Raw genomic sequence first — 14,753 nt, forward strand, 5'->3', positions numbered from 1 at the left:
TTCTTTTGAGGGCCATCTAAAGAACTGGTTGAGCAAGGATCAGATTCTACTCCACTGAGGGTGTTGCCATTAATTGGGGACATTCCCTTGTGTATGCCATATTCTGCTTAACTAATGACAGATAGTCTTTTACTGGAACATATTCTATTGAAAAGTGAAAAGAACTTAGATGAGACTCCCCAAGAGAATAAAGAGAAACATAATGGGAATTTCCTTTTTATCTCTAATAGTCATGGAATGTGAATCAATGACAATGCTTCAGTAAATTTATGGAAAAATTCTTATACAGATAGAACTACTTCACCCAGACTAAATTTATAAGTAGATTGATGTGTGATTTGATCATATGATTTAACAGATTCGGAATGAGAAACTCTCAAGATTGTCGCAAAAAATAGTAAATTTAGAGGGTGTGTTCTATGTATTTAGAATTGGCCTCCCTTGGTAAAAAATTTCAACTTTCATTGAAATCCATCAGTTTTCCTGATTGTTTAAGCCATATTTCACTGTTTTCAGCAATGATTCTTGGCAAGTGATCATGGCCCTTCCTCTAAAGAGAATACTGATATAGGACAAGTAAAATGCTCTTAGCATTAGGACAGAACTATTTCTCTCAGCTCTTTGCATTAAGAAACCCCTTCTCTCTCTATGTATATTTTGAGGCAGCAAAGAATAAGAGAAAGTAAACATATCCAATATCAGGTTCGATCCCAGATTACCTACCAAAAAAGCATATGCTAGCAACAATCAACGGAAGACGAGTCTGCCCATAATAAACTTGGGAAGACTGATTTTGTCTCATCTAAGTATTAGATATTCTTTCTGATATTGTTTTCTAGGACTCGAATGGAGCCCTGTAAATAAGATTGTAATGTTCTTTTTTTCTCTCTAGTATCTGTATCTGGTAGGGGTCCTTGCCTATCAAAAAAAGAAAAACCGAAATTTCGGCCATACACCAATTAATATTATTTTAAAAAAAATGGTAACCAATTAAAATTAATATTATATTTAATACCAAATTTCAGCTGAAATTACCGAAATTCCTGGCAAAAATTAAATAATTAAAAAGATGGAGATTTTGGGCTGAAATTTCGAAATTTCGAAAAAAAAAAAACAAAACTTCGACCGAAATTTCGGCAGGAATAAAGTATCGTTTCGAGTATTCCAAATTTTGGTTTCGTTTCTCAACAAAATCTGAAATTTCGGATTTTGGTCAAAATTTAAAACCATGCTTACTACTAAACCAACACCCATTAATGGGACGCCATGAGAAACCAAATTTCATCATATGTGAATTCCGTTTGGACAGAGAGCCTTGCTCTCAGCCTTGCTCTCAGCCCAAATTCAATACTGTAAATGCATGGTTTTAAATTTTGACCGAACAATCCCTGATAGGAGCTTGGAGGAGCCTGATCAGCACAAACAATACCTGATTGGTTGAAAACTTCTATGCATAACTCACTTTGAATGTACAACAGTCATGATCAGTTATACCTCTGTAAGTACAGTGACAAGTGAAAATCTAATTCAAAATGGTGGTGCTGCATTTTCCTGTTTGAGTATAGAAATAATAGTGCTTTCCATGCCTCTATCGAAAAGGCAATATGGAGCATGCGGGCATTGGTGGTCTATTCCAGGACTCAAATTGGGCAAGCAATCCTAAATTTTTTGAGGATAACCCGGCATTTGTGATGCAAATAAGCCAATTGAATGAGCCCTATTATGGGGTTTGAGATGGTTTGCTGCACATGGTTCCTGGCCTTTGATAATTGAAGGGAACTGTTAAAATGTGATAGCAGTTATACTTTTTATTGATGCCAATCATAGATTTTTTTTTTGGGACTGGATCCATTGGTCTCGTATGTTCATGGTCAAAAGCTATCACAGTTGGAGAAAAAATTCTGCTTTACTAGTATGAGAACATAAAATTATGTCTTGCAGTATGAAATATTTACATAAACCATCATTAGAAGTCTCAGAGAAACCCAGTGAATACTAAGTTGCAAAGCTGCTAGTGTATACTAAGTTGCTAAGTCGCCATCATACCCAGTGTATACTAAGTTGTTATTGAAACAACTTAGTATATAACTTAATGCCTCTATTCAGACAAGCATGCCACCATACCTCGTTGCAGCCTCTGTGCTGTCTATGACTCCTGAGCGAGTCTCCTTGTAGGGCACTGAGATGCCACCATACCTCGTTGCAGCCTCTGTGCTGTCTATGACTTTTGAGTTAGTCTCCTTGTAGGGCACTGAGATGCCTCTATACCTCCTTTCAGCCTCTGTGCTGTCTATGACTTTTGACGTAGTCTCCTTGTAGGGCATTGAGATTCCACCATACCTCCTTTCAGCCTCTTTGTTGTCTATGACTTTTGAGTCAGTCTCCTCGTAGGGCACTGAGATGCCTCCATATCTCCTTTCTTTGTCATTTGTTGGTTTGTTAATCTGGCCTTCGTAGATGGGTGGCATAGCCCAAGCAAAGCGGCCCGGCCTACTCCTCCCATCTGTGGTAGTCATTGTAGCCGTGCTTGTGCCACCACTCAGCCTACTCTGGCCGCCTTGATAAAGCAAAGTTTTTCTTCTTATATAGAGGACCCTGTCTATGTCCATTTCTTTTGAGGGACCTCTAAAGAACTGGTTGAGCAAGGATCAGATTCTGCTCCACTGACGGTGTTGCCATTAATTGGGGACATTCCCTTGTGTATGCCATATTCTGCTTAACTAACGACAGATAGTTTTTTACTGGAACATATTCTATTGAAGAGTGAAAAGAACTTAGATGAGACTCCACAAGAGAATAAAGAGAAACATCATGGGAATTTCTTTTTTATCTCTAATAGTCACAGAATGTGAAACAATGACAATGCTTCAGCAAATTTATGGAAAAATTCTTACACAGATAGAACTACTTCACCCAGACTAAATTTATCAGTAAATTGATGTGTGATTTGATCAAAATTATGATTTAACAGATTCGGAATGAGAAGCTCTCAAGATTGTCACAAAAAATAGTAAATTTAGAGGGTGTGTTGTATGTATATAGAATTGGCCTCCCTTGGTAAAAATTTTCAACTTTCATTGAAATTCATCAGTTTTCCTGATTGTCTAAGCCATATTTCACTGTTCTCAGCGATGATTCTTGGCAAGTGGCCATGGCCCTTCCTCAAAAGAGAAGCTTATATGCTTTTATTTGATGATATCTTCACATCCCCACAGTCCACAGTGATCAGTATGATCTGAACCCTTCCTATGGAGGGCCCTACCATGTAGGCGATAAGATGTGTAAATTACTCTAATGAAAATTGAGTGAGTGATGATCTGCATTCAAGTCCTGTAATTGAATAATGCAGATTGTTTGATTGGAATGGTTCTCATCTTATCTCCAAGGTGGGTCCCTCCAAATGAAGGTGGGTCCATCATAGCAGTAGGATTAGCAAAGTAATCTGTAATTTCATTGGGTTCTTTAAGAATTTAAAAACACTAAATAGCTCTCCGTTCTCTATAATTTTATTATTTCCCTCTGGATGATTGATTGCTCCGTATCTTTTACTAGGACATAAATTTGGGTTCTACTCTAAGGTAATTATGATATTTGTGTCTTTATGACTTCTCATAAGTTAAAAAGAATTGTATTATTAGATGCTTTGCATGCAAATCATGTAAGCTGAATTTGCACGGTTCCTTACAGTTACCTTATGGGTTTCTCTGATATCAAATGCTACAACAGTCTTAAAAAACTTGTGCTCATGGGATTTCTTTTATTTTTAATTTACAGTGTTTTAATTTTATGATTGAATTGGCAAGTATATCGCTATTATTCTCGAATTTCATTACTGGTTACAAATTGATTGAGTTCTCAAATTGTTTTTTTTACTGGTTCTTTGATTGGGATTTTGTTATCAAAGAAAGTTAGCTCAGATTTCAGTAATTATCTATGTTTGTTGTTGTAAAATCAAATGTGCAGATTTACTTGCAATTGGCTAGCAAGGGATCCTAATCAATTGTTTATTTGAACTGTTGCTTGCAAGATCAAATCCCATTGAAATTTTGGAGGGTTGAATCAGTGGAAGGTGAGAGAGTATTTATGTGAAATCAAGACCGTTCCTTTGTCTTATGATTTTGGCCATTCATGGGCCGTTTGGATAGAATCTTGGATTTCCTCAAGATCGTAGTTGGGAGACGAGAGAGGAAGGAGACCAATTGTTTTGTTTCTCTTTAGGATCAACCCTCTAATATTCAGTCCCTCTATAGATCGGAGGGTTAGGATCAACCTATGGAAATAATTTTAGGGGCACAACCTATTTAGGCTGTGGCCCATCTAATGGACGGTTTGGATCATCCTATGAGGCGGGCCATTCTGTAGTTTTTAATAATGTGAGGAGTGCAATCATCAAAATACAGTAGTGGTGATATCATTTCTCTTTTATTATTTTCTTTTTGTAAGCTTAAAAACTCAGGTTGGGTCGGGTTGGAAATCGCGTCAGGTTGGGTTCGGGTTGAGTAAATGGTTCCTCTGGTCGGACTCGGGTTGGATACAACCCGACCCAACCTGGCCCGAGTTGCACCCCTGACTCCGTATACCCACTTGGTCTGATGCCGAATAGAAATCCCATGAGTAAATAATAAGTCTACAGAAAACAATAGAGAAATGATATCAAAGCAACCATTATTTGATATTTTGACAAACCATCTTGTCTTTTAGTATTTAAAGAGCTGTCAAAAGGTAATTACATTTACCAAAAAGCTCTCAGAGCCAATTAAAGAAGATAAGACAACAGGGTTTTTGCATATAGCAAAATATGGCAATTAGGGCTGCAACTCGGGTCGGGCGGGTCGGGTTTTGGAGAACCCAACTCTACCCGAGAAATATCTCGGGTCGGGTTTTTTTTTTCGGAAAACCCACGATTCCCAAACCCGGTCTTACCCATGATAAATCTCAGGTCGGTTCGGGTTGGGTCCGGTTTTTTCACGTTGACGCAATTTTTTAAGGAAAATTCTTGTTTGGCAAGGCAACTCAACTCATAGAAGCAGAAATTACACTCACATCACACTTGAATCAAACAATGATGTAATTACACTCACATCACACTTGAATCAAACAATGTTGTAATCAAACAATGTTGTAATTACAATCAAACAATGCTGAATCAAACACTTGAATCAACTCAACTCATAGAAGCAGAAATTACACTCACATACAGTAACAGTGGGTGCGTGGGTTTTCACTTTTAACTTTTAACTAACAATAGAAAAAAATGTACATACTATAACTTATGTAACTCGGGTCGGGTCGGGTCGGGTCAGGCCCCTTCAAACCCGGCTCGACCTGAAACCCATGAAACTTGAACCCAACCCAGGCTATTTTCAGGTCGGGTCGATGCGGGTCGGGTAGAACCCGGCTCGAGTTGCAGCCCTAATGGCAATGCTGACAACATTTCCCAAATCAATAATATGGTTTTTCTTGGATAAACCCTAAATAATGCTGGATGAATAAAGAATAACAGATGATCGGTCCGGTCACAGTCACTTGTCACATGTAGGTCCAAAAAGTGGCTTTTAGGCAAGAGCCTAACAAGCGTTTTTTTTTTTTTTTATAGCAATTTTCTTGTTACAATTCCCAACGGGTTATTTGGTACTTTGCTTTTTTGGGTATCTTACCATCTTTCTTGCACTAGACTGTTTCCTGTCTAACCCAAGTATTTTGTTCTTCGAAAAAAGGCATGTTCTAGCTCAAGTGAGAGTGATGGGAGCTGTTAGAGTAGATCAGATCGTGAATAGATGAAATAGTGCTCTTGGATCGACATGCTCAATGCATGATACCATATATGTGAAATAATGGAGATTTTATTAAACTTGGCTGATTAGCAATTAACCTTAATAGTGCTTATCTAGAGTATTTAAGAGATAAATAAGTAGAGATTATGATTGACATAAAAGACATAGTAATCTAACTTACTATCCTAATCTCTTTAGATATGGTCCTCATCTAACCTTCTTGCTCAATCTACCTCGAGTAGCAAATCTCAAGAACAACTTATCCAAGGATTCCAGGATTCATATCTCCATAAGGCTCTCTTCACTCGCGTTCCTAGGAGACCAAATCCCGGGAAAACAACCCCTTCTTTTTCTGAGAAAGCTAAAATTCACATGTTTCACTTGTTTTCACGGGATTTTGGAGGAGCCTAGGTGGAAAATGTCACATATGACATGGAAATTGGAAAAAATGATGTGGAAATGAGTCTTTTCTCACAAGTGTGAGATTCCTTTTTCCTTTATTTTGGTGGGATTTGCTTTCCCAGGAAAACTAGTGAAAAAGGTGGGCAAGCAGTTTCTTGGGAAACCTTTTCCTGCACAGTTCATGCGCAAATGAACAGGCGCGGGAAACCTTTTCCGGTACAATTTCCCTGGATTTCTTTTCCTAATGCCACGTCAGATTCCTGGGAAACCTTTTCTTTTCCTTTTCCCGGAAAACAAGTGAACAAAGCCTAAAAGAACAGCCCAACAGGTCCCATTTGTTGCACTCATGAGAAGGACGGCCTATAATTTGGGATAGGATTTCAAAGGTCGGCGAGGATTACGAAATTAGTCATCTTTCTTCTTTAAGGGAAATGATAATTGCGCTCCTTTTCATCGCTTGGGACACCCAGCTGCATTGTACGCGGCAATCAGGTCACTTCATTCCTTAAATGTGAAGTACATCAGCCCCTTTGCAGTCATAGCTACACTGTAGCCCGGTGTCCATAGTAATGAAAAGGGGCGCATTTATCAAGGGACCGGACCTAGCTGACGTGAAATGAGATAACCCCTTATATCGTAGGTCCCATGGATCCCACTAATGGGGCTATCCTCCACAAGGACAGAAATCATTGGATATGCTATTCTTGGGGTTGGCTACCCTCCCTGTATAGTATAGCCTATCCATTGGGATTGTTGGATTGTTTTATACCAAGCCTAACTTGTTATTCTAATATGGAGAGCAGCCCCAATGAGAATAAGACCCTCTTTGTTTCCATTTTGAGAATCGTCTTTTAAGTCCAGAAAGGATTTTTGGACTCCAATTTGTATCTAACTTTGACCCCAATAATCAGTTTTGGCTCAAAATCGATTCTCAAAGTCTAAAACAAACAGCTCCTAAGCAAAGTAATATACATTACAATTGTAATCGGTGGCCAATGAACGCAGAGGACTACCGATTTCCATGGTCCCCCAGGTGGTAAGTGGACGAATTATAAAATTGGTTTTCCAATTGAAGCTGTTTGAATAATACGGCTAGTTGGCCTCATACCAAACGTAAAAGTTGAACCCATTTTTCCTAATGTCACATCCCTTACCTTCTTTCAATGATCTGAGCCGTCCATTTGATAACCCTTGATTTGGATATCGAATAGCCGAAACTCACACCAATTATGCACTCCTAATTTCAAATAACTTGTGTAATTATAGTTTTTAACCACTCATGTTTAAGGAGAAAAAGTACTTATTACTGCTGTTTATATGGTGGGTTCTCATCGGACAATCCCAACCGTCAATAGTTCGGGTTCTGTTAGCATCAATTATCCAAACTAAAAGGGAAAAGAAAAGGGAACAAGTGGAACACACAACCTTTGAAAATGTTGGCTCCTAATGTTAACATCCCTTGCCTTCTTTCTGTTCTATCTCGCATCAATCATTTTCAGAGAGAGATACAAAAAGAGATTATCTCAACCTCTTATCTCAGCTTATATAAATCAAGACAATGCAGACAGATTCTCACAAGCTCGTTTTAGTATCACAGAGCTTCTCCAATCATTTTGGTATCACAGTTCTTCACCAAAAATGGGGGCCGACGCGGTTCATCAGTCCCCAGCTTTTGTCTTGGGCCTTCTAGGTATCAAGATCAATATCTTTCCTCCTTGTGTGCAACCCAATTGAATTTGGGTGCAATTTGGGTGCAAACTTTATAGCAAGTTTACCCAAAAATTGCACCCAAAATCCAATTGGATTGCTTCTTTTAGGCCTCTTTTGATACCCTTAATGCCTGCAGTCTTATATGCGTAGTGAATATAATTCTTGTATATTTATTTTAGTTAATGGCTTCCAAAGTGGCCTCAATGTCCCATTTGCAAATAATCTTAATTAAGAAAAAAGACCCGATATTGATAGTAAACAAAGAGGGTCACAGTTAATATGATATTGAAATTTTATATTGTGTGTGCCTGTGTAGTGCATTATCTTTCAAAAAGTAACGTGGGCCCCCTCAGAGTATGATTCAAACCGTTCATTTGTTGGGCCACAACTTAAATGGGCCATACCCCTCAAATCATCTCCATGGGATGATCCTAAACCTCCGATCTATATGAGTTTCTATAATGTGCAGTCCCTCTATGGATCGGTGGGTTAGGATCATCCTACGGAAATGATTTATGGGGTACAGCCTATTTATGTTGTGGCCCAACAAATGAACGGTTTGGATCATCTTACAAAGTGGGTCCCACAATACTTTTTGAAAGATATGACTTTATATGCACACGTCGTATAAAATCTCATCTAATGTCTGTCCTCCATTAACTCCTTTGTTAATCTTACTATTTTTTTGGTCGGTTTTCGTGCTTCAGGTAGCATTATATCGTTCATGGTGTACTTGGCTCCAGTGTAAGCTCTCAATTTGTGGCAATAATATAGGGTTTACAGGTTTGGTATTGATAGAATGGGAAATATTGAATATGATTTGAGAACAAATTATATATGTAAGAAATGATGATTGTTTTTTCAGGCCAACCATTTACAGGTTTTATAAGAGGAAATCGACAGAAGGGTTTGAATCGATACCTTATGTAGTAGCATTGTTTAGTGCCATGTTATGGATGTATTATGCCACTCAAAAGAATAATGAGAATACACTCCTTATCGTCAACAGTGTAGGATGTACCATTGAAACAGCCTATATAATAATCTACATGGTATATGCACCAAAAAGAGCCAAGGTACTCTCTCTCTCTCTCTCTCAAGGGCCTTTTATCCATTCAATGTTGATATTTGATTAACCATATTTACAAAAATCTATTTCCACTCTTCAAAGTTCATCCAATTAATCAACTAGTTAGGATCATCCATCTAGCACTTTAAGTTTCAAAAATAGTTCGAAAAAATCATAAAACCACGCTTGCATTTTTTCTATTTATTATGTGTTGGGGTTACCACACAAAAGTAAAGATCCCACCTTGAAAAAGTGAAGAGAGATGCGGATGGGCTTATAAGGACTTGGGTGAGTTCTACCCCACTCCCAACATTATGCATATATCTGCTATGTGTACTTATTTTTTAATAAGACAATAAACAGCATGGAATGATGGCTAAGTGTACGCCTTTGCTAGATTAGGTAGGGGTGCAACTCGGGCCTTAAAATCGGTCCGGGTTCAGGTTGATTCCAAATCATTTTAAAGCAAAAGCTGAACCCGACCCGACCCAAGTTTGCACCCTTAAGATTAGGATACATGCTTAAATTTTGTTTCCAAATTTTCATGGGATTTAAAAATATTATATTGATGGATTATTCGTCAAATTTATTTTTTCAAATTATTTGTAATTTTTAAAGTTTTAAACAAGGTATAAAAAAATTTAGAAATTTTTTAATAATTCCCTTCTACCTTGGCCGAGTTTTGTTCAAGTCCGTGTTTGAAATACTGTACGTCTTAACAATACGGGTACCGTAGACATGAAAAAGAAGAAGAAAATCCACAAGAAATATTTTAGATTAGCAATTTGGATCTAGTGAAAAGAAAATTATGAAAAAAATATTCTATGAAAATGAAAATTCCAGTGTCCAGTAGGTTTTCAACGTTAGAATATGGGAGATCTCACCAATAGGTTAGATTAGGCAACTATAGTTTGATTAGGTAGAATAAAATCACATCTTCCAATATTTGATTTGGATTAATTTGGGAAATTATGCAGGCAGGCTAGATTAGGTATTGAGATTATTTTCTCATATCTTGTCAAATCTCTTTCCATAAATCTTGTGATGCTAGTTTCTATATTTATCCTCTTGAGTGTTGTATATAAACACTCATTAGGCTAGATTGTAAGATAAGCAAAGATTAGTGGAAATCTTCAATATTTTACATGGTATCAAAGCCACCGATCTTGGAGTGACCACAAGACAAATAGTTGCTCTCTCCGGCGGACGGCCGATCTAGCCGTCTGTTCGTCCGGCCACCATCGCTCCCACATTCTCTTTCTCAACACCACTAGTACTGCCTTCCTTACCAGCTTCATCAGTTTCAATCTCCTTGCATCCTTAGCATTCTTGTTCAATCTCCTTGCATTCGCATTCGCATTCTCATCTAATTTTCAAGACTTTCGTGGTTGCCTTCAATAACCCTTCATCTTTTTTAATGCACCCCTCTTATCATCTTGTGCCAATTACACGGTCTCCTTATTTTGCTGTCAACACCTTCAAAAAAAAAAAAGATTTCCATTTTCAAAACACATATTTGATATTTGTACACTTTTTCCCAATGTCCAATTTTTCATCGATAATTATTGCCACAATTCCTAGCCACTATTTGTCGCTTTCTCTTCTATTTCTTTAATCTCTTTCTTTATATTTTTGTCTTTCGCCTATTTCGGTTGAGGTACCTCTTTGTGGTGCGTGTCCGAAATAGGAGCTCTACTCAGTTGAGGGGCTTCTCTCCTTGAGGTTCGTGCCTTAGAGAGCAATTTATCTCTTTCATAAGGATCGGTATCTCAAGCTGACCCGTGAAGTCTGCCCATTGAGCCTTTCTTTTGCCCATAGAGGCCATTTCTTGCCAATTCCGGCATTCGTCCAGTGTGACGCATTTCTTGCCCATTCCGTCATTGGTCCATTGTGACCCATTTTCAGAAGGTTCGATATTCTAATCGGCCTAATGACTCGCCCATTCAGGCTTGAGTCCAATTCAGTTCATTGAAGCTTTTTGCGGCTCACCTTTTTAATGCGACACATTCTTCAACAATAGGCGGCCATCATCCATCATCTTCACCAATATTGGCAACATATATCAAGCAGACATCAATCGTGACAACGTGCAACAAAATTGGCAAATTTTTACTTTTTGTTTTTGGATATTCATTGTAATCAAACGTATATCAATTTTCAATCCATATACGTTTGAGGGCGCATGTTAGAATATGTGAGATCTCACCAATAGGTTAGATTAGGCAACTATGGCTTGTTAGGTAGAATAAAATCATATCTTCCAAGATTTGATTTGGATTAATTGGGGAAGATTATGCAGGCAGGCTAGATTAGGTATTAAGATTATCTTCTCATATTTTGTCAAATCTCTTTCCATAAATCTTGTGATACTAGTTTCTATGTTTATCCTCTTGAGTGTTCTATATAAACACTCATTAGGCTTGTTTGTAAGATAAGCAAAGATTAGTGGAGATCTTCAATATTTTACAATTTTCCTTAAAACAAGGGAAAACTTTTTTTATTTTGGATTAAATTTTCCTTGGAAAATGAGTTAACCAAACACTGGGAAATTTATTTTCCAGTGAAAGAATTTTTCCAACATATAGCTCCTAGATTTTCCAACTAACCCATGTGAATCCACCCTGCTAAATAACCAATCAGCTCTGATTTATGCATTGTTCCATAATATTTTAAAATTCAACTAAATAGAAAATGAAAATGGCAAAAACACACAAGCAAGCATGCATGAAAAATCCAACAAATGTAGCTTTTTGTAGATCTTTACGTTGAAGATGGTGTTGGTGATGAATGTGGGGGTGTTCGGGTCAGTTTTGCTCTCCACCCTCTTCTTGACAGAAAGACCCAAGCGAGTGGCCGTTCTCGGTTGGGTCTGTGCTGGTTTCTCAATTAGCGCCTTAGCCTCTCGTCTAAGTATCATGGTAATCTTAGAAATGTGATTTAAATTTACATATTAATATATTCCCCTATAATATATAAACCTACTTGACTCCAATATTAATGTGTTGCAGAGGCTAGTGATACGAACTAGGAGTGTGGAGTTCATGCCATTATCACTTCCTTTCTTCCTCACTCTTAGCGCTGCAACTTGGATCCCTTACGGCTTCCTTGTAGAAGACCTCTTTGTAGTAGTAAGTTCCTAACGTAGAATCACTAATCTAGACTCTTTTAAGAGATTACGTAAATCATATTAGTATCCTAATGTAATTAGATGAATCATAAAATGAAGGGTGCCCTTATAAGAACAAGCTACAAGGGTACCCCCTTTGGTCCATCTCAACAAAGTTCGTTTATAAGGGCACACAAAAATATGACCAATAATGTTGAGAATGACTAAATATTTAAAAGAACAATAAATGCACTTTGTTGAGAATTACCAATAATGTAGATAATGTTTACCCTTGGTTAGGGCTAATCGCTTGCATATAATTGAAATCCTACATACACTAGCATTCTTGGTCCACGCTCTGTATGGGTGCAAAATTGTGGGCCCCACCCATCAAAACATGAGGTGTGAAATAGTAAGCCCCACTAGGTTAAGATATGAGGTGTAAATGGTGGGCCCGACCCTATGCATGGTTTTGATGGAGATCTCTTAAGACCCACCCCTAGAAAACAAAGGTAAAATGGCGGGTTCACCCGATGCATGGGTTTGTTGGAGATTGTGATGGTGAGGCAAAACCGACTTTCTAGGGGGAAACATTGTCCCAAAAAAAATTCTTGTAAAGAGATGAATGACAATTGAAAGAAACAATGTTAGTATATATTTCTAGCATCCTTTGCCCCATGCTATGCATGGGTGTAAACTGTAGAATTATGATCCCCACCCAATCTAAACGGGGTAAACAGGGCCCCACCCTATGCATTGGCCTGGGTGGAGATTGTGGGACCCACCCCATCAAAATATGAGGAAAATGGTGGGTCCACTCAATGCATGCGTTTGAGTGGAGTTTTAAATGGTGGGCCCCGACCCATACAAGATTTGAATGGAGATGGTGGACCCACTCATGGGTGTAATATGCCCACTATGTGCGTTTGGGTAGAGACGGTGGACCTTAACATATCAAAACATGAGGTGTAAAATGGTGGGCCCCACTCGTACTATGCATGAGTTGAAAAAAAATCCACCATATGCATGGGCTTGGGTGGAAATCAAGGGACCCCGTCCCATCAAAACATGAGGTAAAATGGTGGACTATACCTTATGCATGGGTTTGAGTGGAGTTGGTGGGACCCGTCCTATCAAAACATGTTATAAAAATGATGGGCCCCACCATGGATTTGGCTGGGGTGGGCCCACTCATTGTTGCAAAATTCTGATCTCTACCAGGGTTTGGGTGAAGATTGTGGGCCGTACCATATCAAAACATGAGGTGTAAAATGGTAGGCTCCACCTGTGCCATGTGTAAAAAAATCAACAATAGAAAATATTCCATTAAAAATTCTTCATGGAAAAGGTTTTCAAATAAAAAATATTCCTGGAAAGAACAAACAAAAATGGAAAGAAACATGGTCAGTATATATTATAGGGGATCTGCAAGGGAATTTCATGGAAAGGCATTTTGCTCCTGACTTTCGCACGAGAGAATTACGACACATGCTCACTTTTCAACAGCGTGTGAAAGTCAGCCACGAAATTCCATAGCAAATCCCATATTATAGGTAGATAGATTAGGAGACAAATGCGAGTTAATTAAATTCTTATATTCCTCTGGACATGCTTATATCTCCCTCTAATTATGTCATGCTACTTTGGATAGTTACCAAATGTTTTGGGATTCATATTCGGGATTGCTGAAATGGGACTATACATCATCTACAAAGACGGGAAGAAGGCCTGTCTAGAGCCAAAGCTGCCCGAACAGGCTCCAGATGTTAATTTGAATCCAATGAAAAGTTTAGAGGTGCATCCCTCTGAGTGCAAGAGGGAAAGCATGGAAATATATGACAAGCCTACCTTAGAAAGTGAATTTGGTAGGCCATAATGTGTGTCATTGGGAAAGTTCATCGTACACAAGTTAAATGCACAAGAGTGAAACAACGAGAGCTTCCCTCTCAAGCTCTAGAGCTTCTCCTTATCTTGTGAAGATCCCTATTGCCTTTCTAGTGTTGAGTTATGCATGCACTATGCATGCTAAGGAAATGGAAATCCTATGCATGTAAATATAGTCGATTTATATAATTTGCCTAAAAAGAGACTTAAAATGTTGGATTGTTGATTAGATGATCCATATGTTTATAATTGGGAAGATCTTTGTTACTTATTGATATCCACACTCCTTCTTATTGGGTTTTACATCATTTTATGTCGCTTTGAAAGACGGTGGTATTGTCAATGTTCTAATTCTCTTACTTCTTTTTTTACTGTACATCATGTGATTGATGGAAGTATTAAAAATCCTCTGATGAGCCGAATAGAACTTACATATTTTTGCAGTGATTGGTGTCAAGAATGCGAACTAACCTAATTAGGCCAAGACAAGTTCGTAAAAATTTGAGCAGTCGTGACAGGACCATCAGAGTTACTAATAGAATTGATAGACATTCGAACATACCAGCCATTATGTGAGATCTATGATGAGACCCATTAGATTATCTACCTTTAATACTTATTTGTTCTACCTATAATACTTGTCAATACTATTCTTGTGCAATGTGGTATCTAAAGTGAGCTCATTGATTGCTAACAAAATCGTATTGTCTCACATCTGGAGGGCTGATTTGCTTTCAAAAGCTGATTGCCCTTTAAAAGGCTCTTGTATTCAAAGGGTGTCCCTCCCTCATCCTCTTTATGACTATGT

At 38.1% G+C, this 14,753-nt stretch overlaps 1 protein-coding gene and 1 long non-coding RNA gene across 3 annotated transcripts; one reads left to right on the forward strand and one right to left on the reverse strand.

Annotated features, from left to right (window-relative positions):
• Positions 1 to 1,887: 1,887 nt before the first annotated feature.
• LOC143884182 (uncharacterized) lies at positions 1,888 to 2,575 on the reverse strand. The gene is made up of 2 exons (XR_013252768.1): positions 2,047 to 2,575; positions 1,888 to 2,011 (listed from the first exon to the last, which is right to left on the reverse strand). It is a non-coding gene; the product is annotated as an uncharacterized LOC143884182 (long non-coding RNA).
• Positions 2,576 to 7,749: 5,174 nt separating this feature from the next.
• LOC143884187 (bidirectional sugar transporter SWEET14-like) lies at positions 7,750 to 14,304 on the forward strand. Of its 2 annotated transcripts, none has more exons than XM_077387619.1 (6): positions 7,750 to 7,866; positions 8,594 to 8,630; positions 8,752 to 8,962; positions 11,712 to 11,873; positions 11,964 to 12,083; positions 13,713 to 14,304. In XM_077387619.1, the coding sequence occupies exons 1-6, from the start codon at positions 7,815 to 7,817 to the stop codon at positions 13,935 to 13,937; spliced, it is 807 nt and encodes a 268-aa protein (XP_077243734.1). In that variant the 5' UTR covers positions 7,750 to 7,814; the 3' UTR covers positions 13,938 to 14,304. The 2 variants fall into 2 exon arrangements, with proteins under 2 accessions (XP_077243734.1, XP_077243742.1); XM_077387627.1 differs by having other exon boundaries at positions 7,751 to 7,866; positions 8,767 to 8,962.
• The last annotated feature ends 449 nt before the right edge of the window (positions 14,305 to 14,753 follow it).

The sequence above is a fragment of the Tasmannia lanceolata genome, unplaced genomic scaffold, assembly GCF_043159265.1.
Source record: "Tasmannia lanceolata isolate RefF3 unplaced genomic scaffold, GAP_Taslan_0.1 ptg000002l, whole genome shotgun sequence".
NCBI classification, from domain to species: Eukaryota; Viridiplantae; Streptophyta; class Magnoliopsida; order Canellales; family Winteraceae; genus Tasmannia; species Tasmannia lanceolata.

What these genes read in the sequence shown, in the direction of transcription:
- LOC143884187 (XM_077387619.1), top strand. Translation starts at nt 7,815, where the DNA reads ATGGGGGCCGACGCGGTTCATCAGTCCCCAGCTTTTGTCTTGGGCCTT. An exon ending in TTTTGTCTTGGGCCTTCTAG is followed by an intron (nt 7,867 to 8,593) that starts GTATCAAGATCA and finishes TTCGTGCTTCAG; the next exon opens with GTAGCATTATATCGTTCATG. An exon ending in TAGAAGACCTCTTTGTAGTA is followed by an intron (nt 12,084 to 13,712) that starts GTAAGTTCCTAA and finishes TACTTTGGATAG; the next exon opens with TTACCAAATGTTTTGGGATT.